A 23,064-nucleotide genomic window follows, 5' to 3' on the forward strand; every position below is an offset into this window, starting at 1 on the left:
GGCCAAAGCCACTGAGGACCAATTGGCTGAAAGGCAATTCACGCGGGCGGAGGCCCTGGGGAGTGCGGCTGCTGCAGCCGGCCCTCGCCCCGGTGCTGCCCCTGCCCTGCCTGTGAGATGGCCCGGGGCTCTGTCTGAGGGTCCATGCTGGGTGAGGGGCGGGGGCCGGACTCAGGGGGGTGAGTGTGGAGGCAAGGGCTGTAGGGTGGTCAGCCTGCACCCAGTGGCCAGCCCTGGCAGCGAGGCGGGGCACATTTGAGGCTGCTTTGTCTCTGAGTGTGGGGTGGGCAGCCCTGGCCCCTCACTCAGGACATTTTAATCATTGGCCTGAGGGCGTCCCAGCCCCGTGGATGCCGCAGCTGCAGCTCCTCCACGCCAGTCCCCAGTGAGACGGGCCAGACGCTCTCACGGCTGCGTTTTACCCCAGACCACAAGACCGGATCCTGGGCAGACACGGGTGTGAGATGCTGAGCCCGGACCCAATTACAGCCATGAGGGAGGCCACAGCAGTCAGGCCAGGGAGGCAGGAGGAGGTGGTGTTTTTGAGAGCACTGCCAGGCTGTGTGCAGGGCTCTGACAGTCTGCTGACATCTTCACCAAATGGGGCAGGCCACACACGCAGGACCCACGGGACCCAAAGAAAGCGCTCACTCTGTGGCTTCACGCAAGCGCCCCCGACTCCTCTGTCAGCCCATCAGTGCACATGCTGCCAACACCTGGAAGCGTCCAGACCAGCGCGCATGCCACACATCTGAAACGTTCCGACGGTGGCATAATGCCCACTCAGTCACGCGTACACCTCCTAGGTGTGAGCAGCAGATGGGTTCTTACCCAGGTCCATAGCCAGCACCGGGTCCTCTCCAGCCCCCAGAGCCTGGAGCCCCCTGCGTGGCTGTCCCCACGCTCCTGACCTCCTCACCCCACCACGAGCCTCATCTGCTCCCGAACCTCCCGAAGCGGAACCTGACCTCCTTCACTCTTTGTGACGTCTGCGGATTCATCCTGTCTACACGGCAGTGTTCAGTGACAGCTGCGTGAATTCATCTGATTTAAATGTCTAAAATATCCCAGAACGTTTGGGCTTGGCGTTTCTTCTGTTTTTAACATATCAGCTTCACAGTTCACATTATTTTAGTCCCTTTAAGAGATAATTGCTGATTTAAAGTGAAAATCCTAACAGCGTGTTGTGGGGTTTATGACACATGAGAAGGTGTCATGGTGACAGTGTGGGGTCCAGGCGAGGGCGGTGGCACTTGCTTGGAGGATCTTACCATACGCCTGACCCGCTGGGGCTGGAGAAGCAGGGGGTAGGTCACGCTCTGCCCTGGGACAGCCACTGAAAGGGCAGCAGAGCCGCTGCTGAAGAGCCAGGCGGGGAACACACGCGGAATCCTGAGGAAGACATGAGGCTGGGAGACAGTTCAGAGGAACAGGGCCAGCTGGAGCGTCCAGGGAAGAATCAGCACACACCGGCCGGCCAGAGTGATCCTCACCTCAAAACAAGGTCAGCAAGGCCAGAGTCACCCCCGCAAAACCGGGCAAGCCGGACCGCTGCCCCCGCTCAGCGTCTGCAGTTCCTCTGTTCGCGTTCTTTGTCCCTTCCAGGACTCCATGCTCATTCAGCTGTCACTTCTGTCTTCTCGTGTCTTCCACGAGCTTTTTGCCTTTGAACGCACTGACCAGTCACTTTGTAGAGTGTTTCTCAGTTGGGGTGTGCCTGGGGTGTTCCTGAGATTGGAATGGGACGGTGCGTTTTTGGCAGGAATGTCGGAGAAATGACGTCCTTCTCAGAGTGCTGTATCGAGGTAACGTGATGCCAGTCTGCCTCGCCGCCGATGGCCGAGCCTTGCCACGTGGGTGAGGTGGTTTCTCCACTGAAAAGCGGTTATCACTTTTTTAAAGTTAATAAATATGTTGAAGCAGATACTTTGATCCTACGGAAATCTCCAAGGAAGCTAATTGAAGTATAAGACATTCTAGGTAAAAAGTAAAAAGGTGAAAGACGTTATCCCGAGCTAAACCCGAAGGAAAGCAGGAGTCAGTTTCAAGTCGGAGTCTAGGGATGAAGAGGGTCATTTCATGATGACACGGGTCAGCATGCACAGTGTGAGCGCAGGGTCTCAAAGCACACGCAGCAAAAGCTGAGAGCTGCAGGGGAAAATGACAGAGAAATCTGAAATTGCAGTCAGAGGTTTCGACACCACTATCAGGAATTTGTTTGTTTGCTTGATGGTGTGGAAACCTCTGACTGCCTCTGTAGCCCAGGCTCAAATGCAGTGGCGCGATCAAGGCTCACTGCAGCCTTGAATTCATGGGCTCAAGAAATCCTCCTGCCTCAGCCTCCCAGGTAGCTAGGATTGCAGGCACGTGCCACCATGCATGGCTGATTTTTTTTGTAAAGATGGTGTCTCACTTTGTTGCCCAGGCTGGTCTCTCAGTAATTAGCAGAGCAAGCAGACACAAGGTGGATGATAACTTAGACTACTCAAATAACACGGTCATTGCCATTTACAGGATAATCCACTGAGCCACAGAACACAAATTCAAGTGCACATACAACAGCTGCCAACCATATTTGGGGCCGTGAATGAGTCTCAATAAATTTAAAAGGATCCAAAACGTAGACTATGTCCTCTGACAGCAATGGATTTAAATTAATGATCAATAGCAGAAAGGGCTCTGGAAAACGCCCAAATATCTGGAAATGAAATAGCATACTTCTAAACTCATGGATCAAAAAAGAAATCAGAGGGAAAATTGTAAATTATCATACACTTAATGAAAACAAAAATACAATATGTCAAAATTTCTAGGATGCAGTGAAAGCTGGACTTAGAGGGACATTTATAGTACTAAATGCTTATACTAGTAAAGAAGGTCACAGATCAGTGACCCCAGCTCCACCTTAAGAAACGTAAAAAAGAAGAGAAAGTCAAACCCAATGTAAGCAAAAGAGGCCGGTGCGGTGGCTCCTGCCTGTAATCCCAGCACTTTGGGAGGCCGAGGTGGGCAGATCACTTGAGGTCAGGAGTTTGAAACCAGCATGGCCAACATGGCGAAACCCCGCCTCTACAAAAAATACAAAAATTAGCTGGGCATGGTGGCACATGCCTGTAATCCCAGCTACTCAGGAGGCTGAGGCAGGCTAATCGCTTGAACCTGGGAGATGGAGGTTGCAGTGAGCCAAGATCGCCCCACTGTACTCCAGCTTGGGCAACAAAGCAAGACTCTGTCTCAAAAAAAAAAAAAAAAAAAGCAAAAGAAAGAATAAAGATAAGAGTGGAAGGCAATGAAAAAAAGGATAACATTCAATGAAACCAAAAAGCTATTTCTTTGAGAGGATCAATGTAATTGATAAACTTCTATCTGATTGTTCAGTTAAAAAAAAAAAGCCACAAATTACCAGTATCAGAAATGAGAAAGGTGACATCACTTCATACTTCACAGGTGTTGAAAGGATAAGGGAATATTATGAACAACTTTATGCTAATAAATTCAACAAAGTATATGAGATGGGCAATTTCTTGAGTGATACAAACTACATACATTCAGTCAAGAATAAAGTAACCTCAGCAGTTGTATATCCGTTAAATAATTCAACCACATATAAAAATGATAATACATCATGACCGCGTGGGGTATATCCCAACGACACAAGATTGATTTAACACTTTAAAATCAATCAGTATACTCTATCATAGTAACAGACCATCAAGCAAAAAGATTCTCAACAGACGCAGAAAAACAAAATCCAAATTTTATTCCCGATTAAAAAAACTCTCAGCAAACTAGAGAAAGGATAGTCTTTTGAACAGCCTTGAAAAAACTAATTAGCCACATACACAAAACATAAACTTTGAATCATATCTCATACCATAAACCCACATCAACTTAAAATAGGTAATAGACCCAAATGCAAATCTTTAAAACTCTCAAACCCTTGTGACTTTGGGTGAGGCAAAGATTTCTTACATAAAGCAGTATCCATAGAAGAAAACAGATAAATTGGACTTCCTCAAAATTAAAAACGTCTGCTCTTGGAAAAACTGTTAAGAGAATGAAGACACACTCCAAAGGCTCAGCGAAAACATTTCCAGATCCCGCATCTGATAAAGGACTTGTATCCAAAATATGCAACAAACTCCAAAACTCAGTAACGAGAAAATAACCCAGTTAAAAGTGAGTGAAAGAACTGAGCTCAACACTTCCTGCGGAGATGGGGAATAAACAGATGAAACAATGCTCAACGCCACTGGCCAACGGGAAAACGCAAATTAAAAACGGAATTCCATCTACCGCCACACACCTATTAAAGTATCTGAAATTGAAAAGATCGACCATACCAAGTGCTGGGGAGGATGTGGAGTGTAAAACCGTACAATCACTTCGGCAGTTTTTAAATAACATATGGCTACCACGGCATCCAGCCACTCCGCTCCTAGATACGGAGTCAAGAGAAAGAAAATCCTTCCTCCAAAGACCTGTACACAACGTTTGGATAAACTTCATCTGCAAGAGTCAGTACCAGAAACAACCCAAATGCCCACAGCGGATGAACGGATGCACACTGCGGTACATTCATACACTGGAGTACCACGTGGTGGTAAAGGAAGTAGGCATCGATAAACCCAAGGACACAGGCGAATCCAACAGATCCTTGTGCCGAGTGAAAGAAGCTACACAACAAGTATATACTATATGATTAAATTTATGCAAATTACAGGAAATGCAAAGTAATCAGTAGTGACAGAAGGCAGATCAGTGCTCGCCTGTGATGAGATGACCAAGAGGGAACCCAGGGCGTTTACTACGCAGATTGTGCTGACGGTTTCACAGGTGTATCCAAGTGTCAAAACGTATCAGATTTAAATATGTGGCTTTATCAATTACGCCACGACAAAGCTACTCTTTGAAAACCATGAGAACAGCTCAGGTCCAGCTCAAATGCCCCCATCCTGCATTTCCTGCCTTCCTTGGGCTGTCAGACGCCGGGTGGAGGAGCTGGGGTCGTGGGCAGGAGAGGACATAGACGGACGGAGATCTAGCTCTCCTCACCCCCTAGCACGGGCTTCCCGCAGACCCAGGGTCTTCAAGCCTCAGAAGTCCGGTGCCAGAGGGAAGAGAGGATTTGCCCAGAGTGAGGTCCAGGGTCTGGATCCGCAGCCCCGCCCGGCCCGCAGGCCCCGCCCACACACCACAACCACGCCCACGACCCCCAAAACCACGCCCACAGCCCGCCCACAGCCCTTGCGACCTGGGTCTCAGTACCAGCTCCATCTAAAGCCTCACCACCGGCCCCTCCCACGCCCCGCCCCATCTCCCTCAGGCCCCGCCCTGCCTCAGGCCCCGCCCCCAAACCCCGCCCCCGCCTAACCACAAGTCGCGTTCAGGTTTCCCTACATGCCCCGCCCCTGCCCCGCCCCTGCCCCGCCCCTGCCCCTAGGCCCCGCCCCACGGGAATCAACACCGCCCGTCTACGCCTTTTGCTCCGCCCCTCGTTCCAGGCCCCGCCCCACCCCGCCCCGCCCCTCGCCCACGCAGGCCGGAGCCGCGGCCTCCCCAGCGAGTGGTCGGGGGCGCCGGCGCAGGGGCAGCGGGATCGCCGCCGCGCCGGGTGTTGCGGAGGGGTGTGGCGGGCTCCGAGAGGCCCGGCAGCGGCTCGCAGAGCAGCCTCCAGCCGCAGCCGCGCAGGTAAAGCCCTCACCCAGCCCCGGGAGCGTGGCTCCCCCGCTTACCCGTGCCCATCCCCCGCCGCGGGTGCCGGGGTCCCGGGGCTCCAGGTTCCGGGGGTCCCAGGGCCGAGGGTCTAAAGGCTCGAGGTCCCGGGGTCGGCGCCCCGCCCGGCCGGCTCTGCGCGCGGCCCCGCCATCCACGCCCAGCGCGGGCCGCGCGCACGGGGCTTGGCTTCTGTTTTCCCGGTTTCCTTCTTCAGGCAGTTGAAGAAAAGGCGCGGTTCTGTGCCCGGTGCGAGCCGCGGCTCCCTTGGGGCTGGCGGGGAAGCGCTTGCTGGGTTATTCCAATTTTCGGGGATTGTGGGAGTCAGCCGGGTGATGGCCGCGGGAGTAGCCCCTGGCGCGCGAGCGCCCGCTGGTGCCCGGCCACGTGCCCGGCCTGACCCGCGCTCCGGCTTCGGGAGAAGCTCCAGCCGTCCCCAGCCTCCGGGCTTCCACCCTGAGGAGGGGCTTGGTGGCCCCGGGCCGCCGCCTCCCGGCCGCCCGGCTTTTGGTCCCCAGCGGTGCGGTAGGTGGCCAGGGCTGGCCGCGGTGACCTCCGCCTGGGTCGCGCAGGACTCCCCGGCAGTGCCAGCTCCCTGCACTTGTGCGATGCTCCTCCCGGGCACATGCTGGGAGTCTCCAGAAGTAAGTTACAGGCAGAGCTGTTTAAGAAGGCGCCTCCGCACCCCAGACCCTTCAGTGGGCACTCGGCACCGTCCCCACTGGGTTTCCCAGGTGACTGCAGCAGGCAGCGCTGACCACCTCCCTCCGTCTTCCCTACCCCCTACCCCTGCTTCTTCCCTTTCAGAGCTGCCAGAGTGGAGCGCACTGCTTCTCCCAGCGGGGCAGGACGGCGGGTTCGCGTCTGGTTGGAGAAGGCCTTGTCCCCGAGAAGAGTTTCATCCCCAGGCCGTAGCAGGTCAGGATGGGCTCCATGGGCCCACCTCGCCCCTCGCTGCTGCTGGTCTTCGCCCGGGCGTCTTGCCTCTTCCTCGGCTTCTGCCTGCACCTGGGCGACTCCTGCCCACAGCCCTGTCAGTGCCCTGACCACGTGGGGTCCGTGGCTGTCGACTGTAGCTTTCGGGGCTTGCAGGAAGTCCCCCAGGACATCCCCGCCGACACTGTGCTCCTGAAGCTCCACGCCAACCAGATCTCCCACCTCCCGGACGGGGCCTTCCAGCACCTGCACCGGCTCAGGGAGCTGGATCTGTCCCGAAACGCCATCGAGGCCATTGGCCCCGCCACCTTCACGGGCCTGGCAGGGGGCCTGCGGCTGCTGGACCTGTCCTACAACCGTATCCAGCGGATCCCCAAGGACGCCCTGGGCAAGCTCGGCGCCAAGATACGCCTGTCCCACAACCCCCTGCACTGTGAGTGCGCCCTGCAGGAGGCCCTGTGGGAGCTGAAGCTGGACCACGACTCCGTGGACGGGATCACCTGCCACACCGCGGTGCAGGAGGAGTTCGTGGGGAAGCCTCTGGTTCAGGCTCTGGACGCAGGTGCCAGCCTCTGCAGTGTCCCCCACAGGACCACCGACGTGGCCATGCTGGTCACCATGTTCGGCTGGTTCGCCATGGTCATCACCTACGTCGTGTACTATGTGCGCCACAACCAGGAAGATGCCCGCCGGCACCTGGAGTACCTGAAGTCCCTGCCCAGCGCGCCCGCCTCCAAGGACCCCCTCGGCCCGGGGCCCTAGTGTCTGTTCCGGCAGACCCTCGCCAGTGACTGATGCTGCTTCTGCTGTCCCCCAAGGCAGGCGTCACAGACATGTATGCTGTACCCCACCCCCGCACTCGGGTGCAGCAGCACGTCCAGGCAGCGGGGTTTTGCCATCAGATCCGCTTAACGGATGAGGAACCTGAAGCTTAGAGAAACGGAGTGACTGCCCGTGATGACACCGTCGGGAGATGATCCCAGTGGGACTTCAGCCTGGGCTGTCCATCGTGGCAGTCCGCTTTCCTTCTGCCATGCCAGCCTCTGCCACGCGGGGCTGCAGGCTGTGGATATGCACTCAGAGGAGGAAGGGCGCACTCCACAGCTAGAGGGCTCACGAGAGGGGGCTTGGGTGCGGGTTCACCTGCTGAAGGCGCTGATAAGTCCTGTGCTGGGAAGCTGGCTTGCCCTTGTTTGCCTACAGAGTGCATTGTGGGTAAACATGAGCCCTGTTACAACGTTCCGAGTACACTGGGACATGAGCCCTGTTTCCAGAGCGAAGTAACAGAGACCAGGTTTTTCTAGAGAGCGAAGTGGGATGTGCTGCTCAACCTGTCCTTTATTCTCACAATGTTTGTTTTGAGTAACTGTAGTGCCAAAATTTCAGTGCAGTGATGGGGTGAGCAGTGCCGGAGAGACCTGTGAGAAGTCCAGGGTCGATCGCCCAGGAGCAGGCAGCGGCCACACACCCGGGCCCTGCCTGCTTCCCGCCCCTCTGGCTGTGCCACCCTGGCGTGATCTCGGCTCACTGCAGCCTCCACCTCCCGGGCTCAATCACTTCTTCTGCCTCAGCCTCCCGAGTAGCTGGGATTACAGGCATGCACCACCACACCCAGCTAACTTTTGTATTTTTAGTAGAGACAGGGTTTCACCATGTCGGCCAGGCCAGTCTCGAACTCCTGGCCTCAAGTGATCCTCCCGCCTCGGCCTCCCAAAGTGCTGGGATTACAGGTGTGAGCCACCATGCCTGGCCCTGTGCCTTGCTTTTCTAGTCACTGAGATCTAAAACAGCTCTTTTTCTAAGGCCAGGAGTACTGGTGTTTGATGTTTCAAGGCCAGTCAATGGGATGCTTCAGTTTCTCTAGCAACAGGAACTCTCTCTTTTCACCTTTGCTGCCAGGAATCTCAGAGATAATTTAGTGCTCAGTTTTCTTACCTTACTTCACGTTCAGGTCAGGTATGACCTCCATCTATATGACAGTAATTCCTGATTTTATTTTTTATTGTCTTTTTAATGAGTGTTTATATTTTAAAGTACTTTGTGTATTTTGAGGGGGGCAAATGAGTTCTCAGTGTACACTGTGTGTTGACTGAACTGTATGAATGTAGAGACGTTTCACCAAGCAGATGCTTAAAAATGATTAGCAGCTTCAGGTGGTTTCTGTTTGGAAAGCATCAGGCGATTTGAAGTGGGAGGTGAGAGCCTGTCCCGTGTGCCCAGTGTGCAGAGTGAGTCACGGGGGCGTCTGCGTTGTGAGGTTCTTGGTGGGCTTTGCTCTGCTCCCCTGTGCAGATGCGGGGAGGGTGGGGAGCCGGGCCCAGCGTGTGAGTGGAGGCAGTGCCATCCCTGCCTGCTTCCCTATGCCACGCTGCCTGAATGTCGCTGTGCTCAGAGGACGGAGACCTCCAGCACCGCTCACCCTTCCGGTGAGAGCTAGATCAGAGTGCACCGGTGTTGGCGTAGGGCTGCGTGGTCCTGGCGGTCCAGACAGGCCCAGCACGTGGTGGGGGGTCTGGTTCCACTGTTTGGAGGAAGTGGGCACTGACACGATGGAGTACCCAGGCCGTGGGGGTTTCTATCTGGAGGACCCGTGGCTAAAAGCAAAGGATGAGGCTGTGTGGGTGAAGGACCGGTGCCGTCCTGGCTCTCTGATGGATGCAGGCGGGGCAGGTGAACTGTTGCTGGCCTGGCCGGTGGGCCTGGGCTCACGTGGCAGTTGGCATCCTCCTGCCACCCCTTCTCCATGCCAGGGAGCCTGTGGTGGGTTTGCCTGACACGTGTGACCCCAGGTCCCAAGGAGAGTGTGGACCGACGCCTGGGTGGTGAAGGCAGGCCCCTGACTTGGCCCTGAGTTCTGTGGGTGCTGGCCAGTCCCGTCTCGCATTTTTAGGGGCTCTTTCCCTACTGCCAGGGGACTTGTCATTTGCCGTAACCCTAATGCTAACCCCTAACCCAACCCTCACCCTCACCCTAGGAGAGGAGCCCAGGCCCAGGTCGCTCCCCCTGCTCCAGTTTCTTGGGCTTTGGAGCCCCAGATACCTGCCCAGAGGCTCGCTGGTAATGCGGTGGGGTCCCCAGTGGGGGGTGGGCCCGGAGCTGGTGTGGCCACCAGCAGAACCATCCTGATCCATGGGGCAGGCCGTCCCTGGTGTGGTGGGGCTCCCTGGGACAGGAAAGCTACCCATGGAAGGGAGACTCCCAGGCCCAGTCCCTGCGCAGGCCCCACAGAAGCTGGCTGGAGGCTCTGGGGGTGCAGGGTATGGGCCTGCAGGGGTTGCGTGGCAGGCTGTGGGGAGTGAGGAGGCCCCTCTCATGGAAGGGCCCTGTGGAGGGGAATCTGGCCCCAAGAGACCCCCGGCCTCCTTTGCAGGGCTGCCCACAGGAGGGGAACCGGAGACCACCTCCCTCAGAGCCTGGGGCCCCCAGTCTGGCCTGCAGGGAGGTGGATGGCAGTTGTAAACTGCACACGAGGCTGGGATAAACCTGGATGTGTGTTTCACAACAGAAGCAGCCAGGAAGCTCTGGCTCCACCCAGAGGTCATCGGGCAGGAGACGGGGACGAGTGTCCAGGCTGAAGGCAGGGCCAGCCAGCAAAGGGCCGTTTCCCATTGAGCTCCACGGCTGGTCACGTTCTGTGAAATGTGCAGACATGCATGCGCCATCAAACAGGGTCTGGAATCAGACAGGCTCTGGAATCAGACAGGCTCTGGAATAAGACAGGCTCTGGAATCAGACAGGCTCTGGAATTAGACAGGCTCTGGAATCAGACAGGCTCTGGAATTAGGCTCTGGAATCAGGCTCTGGAATCAGACAGGCTCTGGAATTAGACAGGCTCTGGACTACAACAGGCTCTGGAATCAGACAGGCTCTGGAATTAGACAGGCTCTGGAATCAGACAGGCTCTGGAATTAGACAGGCTCTGGAATCAGACAGGCTCTGGAATTAGACAGGCTCTGGAATCAGGCTCTGGAATCAGACAGGCTCTGGAATTAGACAGGCTCTGGACTACGACAGGCTCTGGAATCAGACAGGCTCTGGAATCAGACAGGCTTTGGAATCAGACAGGCTCTGGAGTGGAGCTGCTGTCTTGGGCAATTCTTCCTGAGGGTCTGCAAAATGTTGACATCACCAGAGCCAAGGCAGGAAGGCCGGGAGCCTGGCTCCTGAGGAACTCTGAGCAGGTATGGATGGCCCAGGGCTGGGAGGCAGCTGACCCCATGGCACACAGCACAGAGGGTGGCCTGGAGCCCTGGACGCTCCCGGCACATCCCCTTGTGTTAGTCTGGTGTGCCTGGCCTTCCTGCACCGCAGCGGCCAGGAGCTGAAAGCGATGAGCCCCAGCTGCCCGCAGCTGGTCTCCGTGGGATTTCTATCCGCCAGTCAGATGCGTTTGCACAGAACTTGGATTCTGAACTTGGAGAGGCAGGTGCGGGTGCGAGCGGCTGTGCTGCTGGCCGGGACTGTGCCCGTGTCTGCCTCTCTGGTCCTCTCAGCCCTTCTGTGAGCCCTCAGTAAAGCTCACCGTGCTTCAGTCAGCAAGCGTGGGTTCTGCTGTCTGCAACTCTGCAGCCCGGCCGGAACCCCAAGCCTCCCCATCCCCCGGACCTCGCAGTGCCATGGGGCCCAGGGACCTGTGAGTCCGTAGCTGTGGGCCCAGCAGGGCTGCAGGAGCCGAACCTGCATGAACCCCACGGGGTTGTAGAGCCAGCTTCTGCAGGCTCATGACAGCGGACAGTTAAAGGCAGCTCCTGACAGCCAGCTGTTAAGGTTTCAACCCACTGGGCCCCCCTCCTGCCCCGGAGGCTGTTGGTGTCTTCCAGTCCACACACTGGGGGCCTTGTTGTGTGGTCGCCTCCCAGGCTGGGGTGAGGGGCTCCGGAGAACCCCATTGTGCAGGCTCGTGGTCAGTAGCAGAGTGTGGTCCCCGCGCGGGGGGATGCATTCTCTGTGTGACCTCCACAGCCCAGGTCAGGATGTGATTTGCTTCTCCAGGACCGTGACTCTCAGATACACCTCCCACTGGTGCCTGGTGACCCCAACAGCCTGGCTCCCACCCCCAGGCCCCAGCCTGCCCAAGGGTCACGGGTGCTGGCCTGTCCCTGCTGTCCTCCTGACCACCTGGTGCTCCCTGTGTCCTCAGGACAGCCTGGCTGCTCCCACCTGCTGGCCCCTGCCGGCCCACCTGCTTCCCAAGCACACCCTGGCCCTCAGCTCCTGGGGTGTGGGAGGAGGGGTGTGGAGGGGAGACCTCGCCTTCTGCCTGCAGTGACTCCCACCTGTCACAGAGCCCCCGCGGCACGACCACCAAGCCCTGCCCTTTCCCAAGCATAGGGACGGGACAGCCATGTGGATCCCGGGTCCTGCCCCTCGGGAAGGGCTGGCCGCAGAAGCCGGGCTGCTCTCCTCAGCGCGTGGAGGCCCAGCTCCTGCTTCCGCACCCCGTGGCATCTCTCCAGGGGAAGGGAGCGGTTTCATTCAAGCAGAACACTGTTTTCTGTAGTTTCACCTTCTTTCGGGAGAGGTCGTACGTGAATCCTCCGTGGAGTGCAGCATTTCCCAGTGTCTGGATGCATCCGTTTATTTCAGTCCCCGTGATCAATGTCTAAATCATAACATTCAATCACAGAGAGTTTCACACACGCGAAGAAAGAGAGAGCGCTGTGCCGGCTCCGTTCGCCTCCTGCTGCCGCGATCCACGCCTGCTCCACCAGCTTCCCGTCCTCACACCAGTCTGCGTTCTCCCTACAAACGTGTAAAAGCAAATCCCAGACCTAAAAAAAAAACGCTATCAGTAAATAGAAGCAGGAGCCCTTCACAGACGGGGCCTCTTTTTGTTTTGGATATAAAATCACAAAACCGCCATCCACCTGAGAATCACATCCAGCGGTTCCTGAGCCTCCCCGGCTTGGTGCTCGCCTCTCCCTGACAGCCTCATGGTATCTCCTGGGATCGCTGGAATCAGGGTCTCCCCAGCACTCTGCCGAGGCAGCTGGCCGAGGCCTCTTAGGTGTCTCAGCATAGGGGCCCCTCGAGGTGGTTCTGCTGAAGCTGCCTGGCCGCTGGCTGGGGAACATTCCTCCTGGATTCTGCAGCACGCCCCCACGATGCCACGATGCCCGGGCAGCACCTGGCTTGCTGGCTGTGCTCTGCTGCGTCTCTCCTGTTGTCACCTGGGGACGCTGTTCATTCACGGGGTGGTTGAGCAGGATCCGCTGTCCATGAGCCCTCTTCGCTTATCAGCTAGAATCTTACAGGAAGCACATCCGTGCCTCCTTCCCTGCGCCTGGTTCCTGCGGGATGGTGGAGGGTCACTGACTACTTTCCTTGGTTCACCAGATGCAGAGGGAAGAGTTGCTTCCTCTAACAGTGACCGTCATGTTGTAAGCCTCATTTTGCGTGACTCTAAACACATTTGGTGGCCTTACTTTTCCGGATGCAGCCACAGTGTCCTGTCTGTGACCAGTGGCACCTCCACATCTGCTGTCTTTATGACCTTCCCTGGTTGTCCTCGCAGCTTCGTGGCTCTTGGGTGGGACAAGGGGTTCTTGTCTTGTCCCCTCCTGCCCTGGCCCTGGGGAGCCCTGATTCCTTTCGGGGGAGAGGCACCCAAGGCCTGGACTTGACGGGTGCTCACTCTGACCCAGCTCTGCCCCTCAGGCGTCCCTGGTCTGTCTCCTTGAAAGCCCAAACAGCCCATGGTGTGGCCCTGGGCTCACGTGCCGCCCTCCCACCCTCACCTGGCCCTCAGTGGCATCTCCAGCTCACCTTGGCTTCAAGTACCTGGAGGGAGAGGGTTCCACCTTCATGTCATCTCCCTCTTCAAGGTCATCTCTGCGGTGGGCAGAACTGCAGCCCCCAAACATGTCCCTATGCTCATCCCAGGAGCCTGTGAAGACGTCACCTTATGTGGCAGGAGGGACATTGCAGGTGGAATTAGATCCAGGACCTAGAGATGGGCAATGTCGTCACAGGGTCCTGGTGAGTGTGGGGAGCGAGCTGTGAGCACAGGAGGTCGGGGTGCTGTGCAGCTGCCTTGGAGGCGGGGGCGGTGGGGGCAACCCCAGGCCAGGTACAGGAAAGGCAGGAAGCAGGTTCTCTCCTGGAGCCTCCAGAGGGAGCCAGCCGGGGCAGCGTCTTGGTTCTAGCCCCGTGAGGCCTGTGTCCAACCTCTGACCTGCAGAATTCTGAAATAGATGCTCTTCAAGCCCCAAGTTTGTGGCTGTTTGTTTCAGCAGCCACAGGACACCAGCCACCTCCCCACAGTGAAAGCTGCCCACAGGGGCAGAGCCAAAGGACCTCGTGCTCTGGGCACCCTGGACACTGTCCCTGGGGCTCAGTTCTGGGGTGTGTATTAATGCCATGGCCGAGTGACCGCAGGGACTCACATTGCCTGTCAGCCTCTCTCCCTTCCCTGCAGGATGGGAGCGTCCCTCCCAGATGGGACAGGGGCTGCAGTGTGGGGCGGCTCAATGCTGCTGGTCACCTGGATCCACACACACACTCGGGCACACGCAAAGGCACATGTACACACGCCCGCTCTCCCTGCACACACACACACACACACACACTTGATCTCACCGCACACGCACACCGGCACACACGCTCAGGCACATTGTCCTACATGCCTGAGCTGGGGAAGCCCTGACAGATGAGATTCAGGTCAGTGACAGCAAAACCCCTGCAGCCTTGTGACGGGGGCCAGGGGGGCTGCCTGCCTGGGAGGGGACAGCGCCACGGCCTCACGTGGCCAAGCTTGCTGGGGAGGGTCCCTCAGTTCCTTCTCACACTGGCCTGGTGTGCCGGTCGTATTTCTATTTTCAGATGAGAAACTTGAGACTCTGAGGTGCGGAAGGGAGGAAGGACGTACTCAGGACGGGGCTTGTTTGGGGCATAGCTGGGCTGGAGTCCGGGTCTCTGACACCCAGGCCTGGAGACCCTCTTTCGGATACCTGGGCTGTGGCAGGTGTCCAAACAAACCAGCAAGTCCCTAGGGGTGCCCCAGGCAGTGGCCAGCGCCAGGCAGAGCCATGCAGGGCCACGCTGGCCAGGGGCGGGGATGCCGATGCCGGGAGCCCAGTGCACTGGGCTCTGCACCCGTAGCCACGGCAACGGTGCTGGCTGTGGATGGAGTGGACGCTCAGGTGCCACTGGGCGATGCTGGCCACCTGTGGCTTTGGGACCCAGCTGGGGGTCAGCAGGACGGACTCACTCCCCTCGCCCCGAGTTCAGGCACAGGGAGCTGTGGAGACAGGCCCACCCAGGCTGACCTAGTTGAGAGCCCAGCTGTCAGGGAGAGGAGGGGGCGTCGGAGGAAGGGCAGCAGACACAGGGGACGGAGCAGCGGCCTGGGACAAGATGGAGGGCGGCCACCCGTTCCCCAGTGCAGCCAGGTCAGGACACTGATCCCAGCAAGCCCTTCGGAGTGGGAGACTGAGGCACAGCTGATGACTCGCCCTAGGTGATACCAGCCGTGAGAGCCGTGGTGGGCACGTAGACAGGGTGGGCGGCTCACGGCCACCTGGGAGGACTCAGCTGCCAGGGCGATGACGCCAGAGTCACTCGTGAGAACCCCTGAGAGGAGTGAGTGTCTTCACCTAATGACGTGGCGATTGCATATTTGCCCAAACTAACTGTGGCGGGTGCAGCACCCAGACCAGGCTGGAGACCGAGAGACGTCGGTGGGAAGTCTCGTCTCGTTGTGTCAAGGTGCTCGGCTCCAGGTGCCAGCTGGCCCGAGGTGACCACGGACCAGCTTTGGGGTCCTGGCCCGCGTCTCCCTCCATCGCCTGCCTCCCTGGCCACGTACATGCTCAGATTTTAGGCCATCAGCGGCAGACCCTGCAGGCCTCTGTGGGCAGCGGTCACCTCGCTCTGCGCTCACACCAGAGGCTCACAGCTTCAAAGCGTCTGGGTGCCACGTGGGCCCCAGCACAGCTCCTGATGTGGTCCTTACCAGGCTGCACTGGGGGCCCCTCCACGCACACGGGTGAGCTGGAGGAGCACCCTGGGACGGGCGCCCTCTCTCCTGTCCTCACGCTCAGCATGGCTGCATGCTGGGGAAGCCGCCCTCTCGCCCCTCCTGGACACGGCTTGCACTTCTGAGCCCCAGCCAAGGTGGGTGGTGGGTGCAGGTTGTGGGCTCAGAGTGCCGCCAGAGAGCAGCTCTGCTCAGATCAGCGGGGCCCAGGTGTCTCTGATGTCCCTGTAGCCACTGGCAGGGTGAGGAGATCCAAGTCTCAGGGTGGAAACTCCTACCCCTCATCCTTGCCCTGGCCTAGGGTCTCAGCCAAGAAGTCACTTGGATTCAGAGCCTGTGGCTCTGGTAGTCACGATGATTGGGCTGTGAAGACAGAGGTTTCCTGAGTCAGCCATTCGCACTGTCGTCCCCGAGGGGGGCATCTCGTCAGTCTTCAGGTGTTTAGCAGCCCAGCGATGAGGACTGGGAAGGGCACTTCTGTCCAAGGCTGGCCCGGGTGCTCCTGCGGGGCTGGGCTGCTGGCATCCCGTTTGCTTGGTACCTGTGGTGTCACTTAGGATTGAAGCCTGCGTCTCTTTCGCTCCTGGGTGTAACTGCTGGAGTGAAGCAAGCCCTCGGTGTGCCATAGCTTCCACATTTGTGCTGGTATTTCAGGTCAGCTTATTTTATTTTATGTTTATTATTATTTTATTTTTTAAAAATAATAAATATAAAATAAAATAAGTTGATCTGAACTTATTTTGTTTAGATCTCATGCAGCCGCCCAGGCTGGAGCGCAGTGGCAAGATCTCAGCTCACTGTAACCTCCGCCTCCCGAGTTCAAGCTACTCTCCTGCCTCAGTCTCCCAAGTAGTTGGGATTACAGACATGCACCAGCACGCCAGGCTAATTTTTGTATTTTTAGTAGAGACGGCGTTTCATCATGTTGGCCAGGCTGGTCTCAAACTCCTGACCTCAGGTGATCTGCCCACGTCAGCCTCCCAAAGTGCTGGGATTACAGCCGTGAGCCACCTCACCCAGCCTAGATCTATTTACTTATATTTTAAAATATATAAAACTATTTATTTCACAAATACGTCACACTGGATGGGTGTCTTCTGTTTTCATTTACTTTCATTGTTCTACCTTTAGAACGTTTTTCCCTGAAATTAAAAAAAAAAAAAAGGTCTATTCTAAAATCTTTTCGTTTCCAACATTTGTAACTTTAACCTTTCCAAAAATTATGCCAATCAGAGGTTGATTTGTTTACTAAGCATTTTCACGTAATTTAATACCTGGAGGCCAAGTATTAAGTAGTTTTACCAAGTAATTCTTTAAGAAGCTTTTGTGACATATGTCATTTATTTAAAAGGGCTGCATTGGCCAGTCGCCGTGGCTGGCTCACGCCTGTAATCCCAGCTCTTTGGGAGGCCGAGGTGGGCAGATCACTTGAGCTCAGGAGTTTGAGATCAGCCTGGCCAACATGGTGAAACCCCATCTCTACCAAAGATACAAAAATTAGCCAGGTGTGGTGGTGTGCACCAGTAGTCCCAGCTACTCGGGAGGCTGAGGCAGGAGAATCATTTGAACCTGGGAGGCAGAGGTTGCAGTGAGCCGAGATTGTGCCATTGCACTCCAGCCTGGACAGCAGAGCGAGACTCTGTCTCAAGAAAAAAAAAAGGGTTGCTTTGGGATTTTGATTGGAACTGCATAGAAACTACCTATTAACCTGAGACATTGTGGCAATGCTAGGACATCAGTTTGAAGATTTGTCTAAGTCTTTGTGTCCTGCAGTCTGATGTGTTTATTTCCAGGGAGTGTGGATGGCTTTAATCAGGTTCTCTTCCTGTACGACGTGGGGAAGCAGGCATTACCAGTGAACTTCACAGATGGCGAGAGACCCAAGTTCTATGGCCTGGAGGAAGGAGGGGACACTCCCCAGGGGGCTGCTAATTTCTAGAAGCTTGGTAGCAAAGAAGTTTATTTGGAGGGGATAAGCAAGTTGTGGGGAAATGATCTGACTCACATGTGCTATGCATGAGCTGTAATTACATGTCCCATGTCATGTTTAGGATTATCTGTACTGGTGACACGCACATACTTGAGAACTCGGTTTGTGGATTTGGCCTGGCTGATGCATGACAGGTTGTCACGACAGTTCATATTCTGCTTAATATTCTTGCAGGGCGCAACTTAGTGTACAATAATACATAAACGTATACTGTACGATCAAACACATACACAATTAATGGGAAAAGCAGGAGTGCACAGTGTTCACAAGCATGGTCGTCATTCACAGGAGTTTTTCCAATACTGACATAGCAGTTAGAATTGATTAACTGCACCTCAAGTCCGAATGTCAGGGGATAAAGTAGAATCATGGCTTTGGGTGCTAGAGGTCGAACCGATAGCTTCTTCCTGGAATTGGCCCAGGGAGCAGCATTCCCCATTTTTGCTTTATAAGACCAGAGTGACATAAATATGCCACAAGGACGTCTTCGTTTAAGTAGCTTGCTTTCGATTCAGCTAGTGAGTGTTACTGAAAGGAGAATGAGAGGGAAGCACGTAATGGACGCTGCTTGACCAATCAGAATGAAAGGCTGTTCAGTGGGTTGACCCCCCATCTGTGTATGTGTGAGAAGATCTGCTCCTAGAATTAAAATAGACATCAGCTGAATGGTGGAATATTATGGACGCTCCGTTGTTTAGACAGGTGAAGTGCTGGGACAATGGCCCGGATAAGAACAGGGAAGACAAGGGCTGGAACTCCTCCTGATGTACTGGGGATGGAGCACAGGGTCGATGAGTCCTGGTTTGATGGGAGCTGGCGTGTTAGGGGACTCGCTGGGGTATAATTAACTAGCTGTCCTGGTAGGTCAGGTGAAAACAGGACTACAACAGGTAATCATCGTGGGGGAAGAACTAGGCAGAATGGGTGAAACGGGATTGGTCACAGTCCGACGAAACTCCTGATGCATTGCTGGATCCTGCTACCTGAAGGGAGAGACGGTGGACAGCTACCAAGTCAGCGACGCTGAGAGGCAAAATTAAGGGAAAAGTGAAGCATCCTGTCAGGGCGGTTCTGTCAACGGAAGATCTGTCTCCACTTCACTCCGCTGGACGGGCGCCCGCGCACGGAGCCGCCCACCTCAGGGTCGTACTGACTGTCTGTGAGTGCTGCTTGTGTCAGCCCGTTCTCACGCTGCCATAAGGAGCTACCTGAGGCTGGGTGATGCACGAGGAAAAGAGGTTTCATTGACTCACAGTCCTGTAGGCTGTAGAGGAAGCATGGCTGGGAGGCCACGCGGAAGGTTAAGGAGAAGCAGGCGGCTTCTGCACGCGATGGAGCAGGGAAGAGAGAGCAGGGAAACTGGCACACGCTTTTAAACCGTCAGACCTCATGAGAACTCACGCACTATTGAGGACCAAGCTCTTTCTTTTTTTTTTAAATCTTGACCAAATTCCTATCTAAGGGGGCTGGATGGTCATATCCTACAAACCATAAATTCTCATGAGATGGTTTTATTTAACCCTACATGTCGTGACTTGCTTCGCAGTCTGACTCTGGCATCACATTATGTGACAAAGAAGAAAATCAAAATAATTTACCCCAAAACATGTTTTTTTGCCGTACATTCAAATGACCCTGCAAAGCCGTCCTTTGTGGGGGGAAATTTGCGTGTGTAAAGAATCTCTGTTAACATAGCTAGACCTTCTTCTTCCAGGCCCTCCCAATCCTGAAGAGATTAACTAAGCGTCTAGCACATTTTAAAGGTCTGAATAGGAAGCTTTTGTCATCTGTTGTCTCTAAGACTTCGAAAGAACCTCGGTCTCCACAATCTTTCATCTCACCCTGAACATTTCCTTTCTATGGATCCCAGGTCTTTAGACAAACTCAACCAATTGTCAACCAGAAAATGTGTAAATTCGCCTGCAGCCTGGGAGCCCCCACTTTGAGTTGTCACAGCTTTCCGGACCACACCAATGTGTTTCTTTCACGTATTTGATGGATGTCTCGAGCCTCCCTGAAACATATAAAACCAAGCTGTGCCCCGACCGCCTTGCTCGGGGTACATGTCCTCAGGACCTCCTGAGGGCTGTGTCACGGGCCATGGTCACTCAGATTTGGTTCAGAATAAATCTCTTCAAATATTTTATGGAGTTTGACTCTTTTTGTTGACATGCTATCACAAGAACAGCAAGGAGAAAATTCGCCCCCATGATTCAGTCACCTCCCACCAGGCCTCTCCTCCAATTCAGCATGAGATATGGGTGGGGACACAAATCCAAAACGTGTCACTCCTCAAAAAGACATTTGTCTTCCGGGTGGGACACAGCCTGTAAATGCCGTTGCTGTCACTGCAGGTAGCGGAAATGACGTCAGCGTTTCGGATTTCCAGAAAAGCGTAGGACCCCTAGTGTAGGCCTCGTCCTACCTGTACCAATAGGCAGATGAGAATATCGGTGTTCCATTAGCACGTCAACGTCAGGTACCTCAGCCATAATTTACATCTCAGCAGATATGTGTAGCAGAGGAAAATGCAGCTACCGTGTGTAACGTATAGTGTATCGCCAGAAAAAGTCCTGTCATGATTTTTAGGGCTAAGCAGACTCCCAAAAATGAGCCGGAATTCCATCACGCAGAGATAGTCGATGGCGCTGGGAAGTCAATGAGGAAGTGCTTCATAATTTTTAGTAGGTGATGCGTTTTTCAAATGTCAACCATTACGCTTCTGGTTTTTTGTTTTCTGCTCTTGGAGATGGGGTGTATCGCTCTTGCTGGAGTGTAATGGCATGGTCACAGTTCACTGCAGCCTCGACTTCCCAGGCTCAAGTGATCCTCCCACCTCGGCCTCCTGAGTAGCTGGGACCATGGGGAAGGCTATGACATGGGACACGAATTGATTGACACCTGGAGCCCCTGCACCACGGGACGGGATTGGGTGACACCTGGAGCCCCTGCACCACGGGACAGGATTGAGTGACACCTGGAGCCCCTGCACTGCAGGGGACACGGGACACAGGACAGGATTGAGTGACACCTGGAGCGCCTGCACCACGGGGGAGGCTTAGGTGACACCTGGAGCCCCTGCACCGCAGGGGACATGGGACACAGGACAGGATTGAGTGACACCTGGAGCGCCTGCACCATGGGACGGGATTGGGTGACACTTGGAGCTTTGCACTGCGGGGGAGGCTTGGATGGCCTGTGGACACCTGTACCACAGGGAGGCTTGGGAACTGAGCACCTGCACCTTGTAGGAGGCTGCGGTGGAACCTGGGCACCTGCACCATGGTGGGGTGGGTGGCTTGGGTGGCACCTGGGCACCTGCACCACCAGGGGGGCTTAGGTGGCTCCTGGGCACCTGCACCATGGTGGGGTGGGTGGCTTGGGTGGCACCTGGGCACCTGCACCCAGCACTGGTAGCAGTGAGCACAGTGAAAACATTTTTGCAGCCGTCGTCCACTTCCTGCCCTGGCATGGCCATCAACAGGTCAAGGGCGGTCTTGTCAGCTGATGGGACAGGTGGGGCTCTGCCGGCTGGTTGGAGACTCCAGCGGATTTACAGGAAGAGGCTGAAGAGCAAGCAGTGGAGGCAGAAACTGCTCCAGGATCCTCTGGGAAAACAGGAACCGAAGAAGGAGCTCCAAGGGGGAAAGTAATTCACACAACCGTGATCCTAAAGTGCTGCTCCTTAGCGACCACTACAAAGAATTCCCACAAACAAACCCCGACGCCTGGCCGAGGACGCTCCAGAGTGCTGTCACGAGGGGGCCCTGCGGCTTCCAGAAACTTGGAGCCTGCGGCCGGGGCAGCTGGCATGCCACGCTCACTGCACAGCTTGCCACGTGTAAATGTTTATCAGCAGAGACAAAGACCAGAAGAGCAATCTTGGACAGAGCTAAGTATTCTGGTGTTCCCAGCACCTCCCCCTCTGGTTTGCATTCAGAATTTTAAGAATCTTGATTGGCCAGTTCCGGTGTTTTTAGGTATGTTTCCACCAGCAGCGCTGGTGCCCTTTGGTCGTAAACAGAGCAGAGCGTGGGGGGCAGGAGTGCACGTGGCTGCCCGCGTGTGCCCGGGGGCTGGCGGCACCTTGTCGGCCTCCTTCCTCCCTGGCGCCAGCTCCTGACGCAGTCGGAGGCCCAGCGACACCCACAGGACAGGGAGGAAGTGCAGGGACATCCAGGCCCCTCCACAGAGCATGGCTGTGTAGCTTCAGGTGGTCACGGAGGACGCCCCCTTCCCCTCCACTCATGGGTAAACTGAGGCTCGGGGCTAGGTAAGTGGCCGGTGGAGCCAAACACAAGCTGCCCTGACTCCTGTGCGGGGCCGTTGCCTCTTCCAGCCTTGCGTTCATCAGGGCTCACCAAGGAAACAGCCTCCAGGATGTGTGGGGAGGAGCAGAGACTGCAGGAGGCATCGTCCCCTGTGACGGTGAGGCCTGCGGTGCGGGCGGCCGGGCTCGGGACACCAGAGAGCCCGCGGTGCGGGCCAAGCCCAAAGGCAGGCTGCAGGAGAAGGCCTCTGGCCCGGGGCTGGCTTTCTTATCCTACTCAGGCCTTCAACTGATTGGATGAGGCCCACCCACCTGCTTTACCCGAAGTTCACAGATTTAAAAATTAATCTCGCCCAAGAACACCCTCCAAACTGACCCATGAAATTAACCATCACAGGTGTGGGGTGGGGCTCTCAGAGGCCCCCACAGTGAACCCGGCCTGGGTGGTCTCTCCCTTTCTCCCCACGTGGCCACCCTGCCTCTGAGGGCACTTCCAGAGCTTGGCCAGCAGGTGAGCCTGGATGGCCAGCCTGCGCTGCCTGAGAATGCCTTCCCACAGGCCCACCCAGGCCCATCGCGATGCTCTCTGCACTTCCTCCAGCGCCCCATCCTTCCTCCCACAGGCCACACCTGCAACCCTGGTGAAACCAGAGCATCCCAGCCACGTAGAGGTGAGGTCGCAAGTCCACTGGTGCGCTGGGCAGATGGAGTCAGTCACGGCTGGATTTCAGATCCATTGATGTCTTTTGGTGTAAGTACATCCCATGTGACATTTGGGATATACTTACACTAAAAATGTACTCACCGTTTATCTGAAATTCAGATGCCACTGGGCATCCTGCATGCTTATCTGGCGTCCTTGGCCCTACCTTTCCTGAGGCCAGCAACTCCAAGCCTGACACACTGGAGCCCATGGCTGCCCAGGACGGACCAAGGAGAGGCAGGGGCAGGGCCAGGCCCCAGGATGGCCATGGCAGGGATGTGTGGGGGCGGGGCCTCTGCTGCAGGCTGCGCTGGGCTGGCCACATCCCCGTGTGCCACGCGTGTGCAGGGGAGGTGGAGGCCGCCCTCCGAGGTCATGGAATTCCCTGGGCTCTCCTAGCCTCTGGGGCTCGCCCCTTGGCCCTGCTCTTCAGGTTCTCTGGGGAGGCTGTGACAGGTCGGCCCCCACCAGCC

The 23,064-nt window shown here is 56.0% G+C and overlaps 1 protein-coding gene across 1 annotated transcript; it reads left to right on the top strand.

Annotated features, from left to right (window-relative positions):
* The first annotated feature begins 6,636 nt into the window (after positions 1 to 6,636).
* LRRC3 (leucine rich repeat containing 3) lies at positions 6,637 to 8,791 on the top strand. Its single transcript, XM_012447357.2, has one exon. It carries the CDS (start codon positions 6,640 to 6,642, stop codon positions 7,411 to 7,413), a length of 774 nt encoding a protein of 257 aa, XP_012302780.1. The 5' UTR covers positions 6,637 to 6,639; the 3' UTR covers positions 7,414 to 8,791.
* Positions 8,792 to 23,064: the final 14,273 nt, after the last annotated feature.

Source organism: Aotus nancymaae, unplaced genomic scaffold (assembly GCF_030222135.1).
Source record: "Aotus nancymaae isolate 86718 unplaced genomic scaffold, 86718_ANA_hifiasm-v0.15.2.pri h1tg000022l_1, whole genome shotgun sequence".
NCBI lineage: Eukaryota > Metazoa > Chordata > Mammalia > Primates > Aotidae > Aotus > Aotus nancymaae.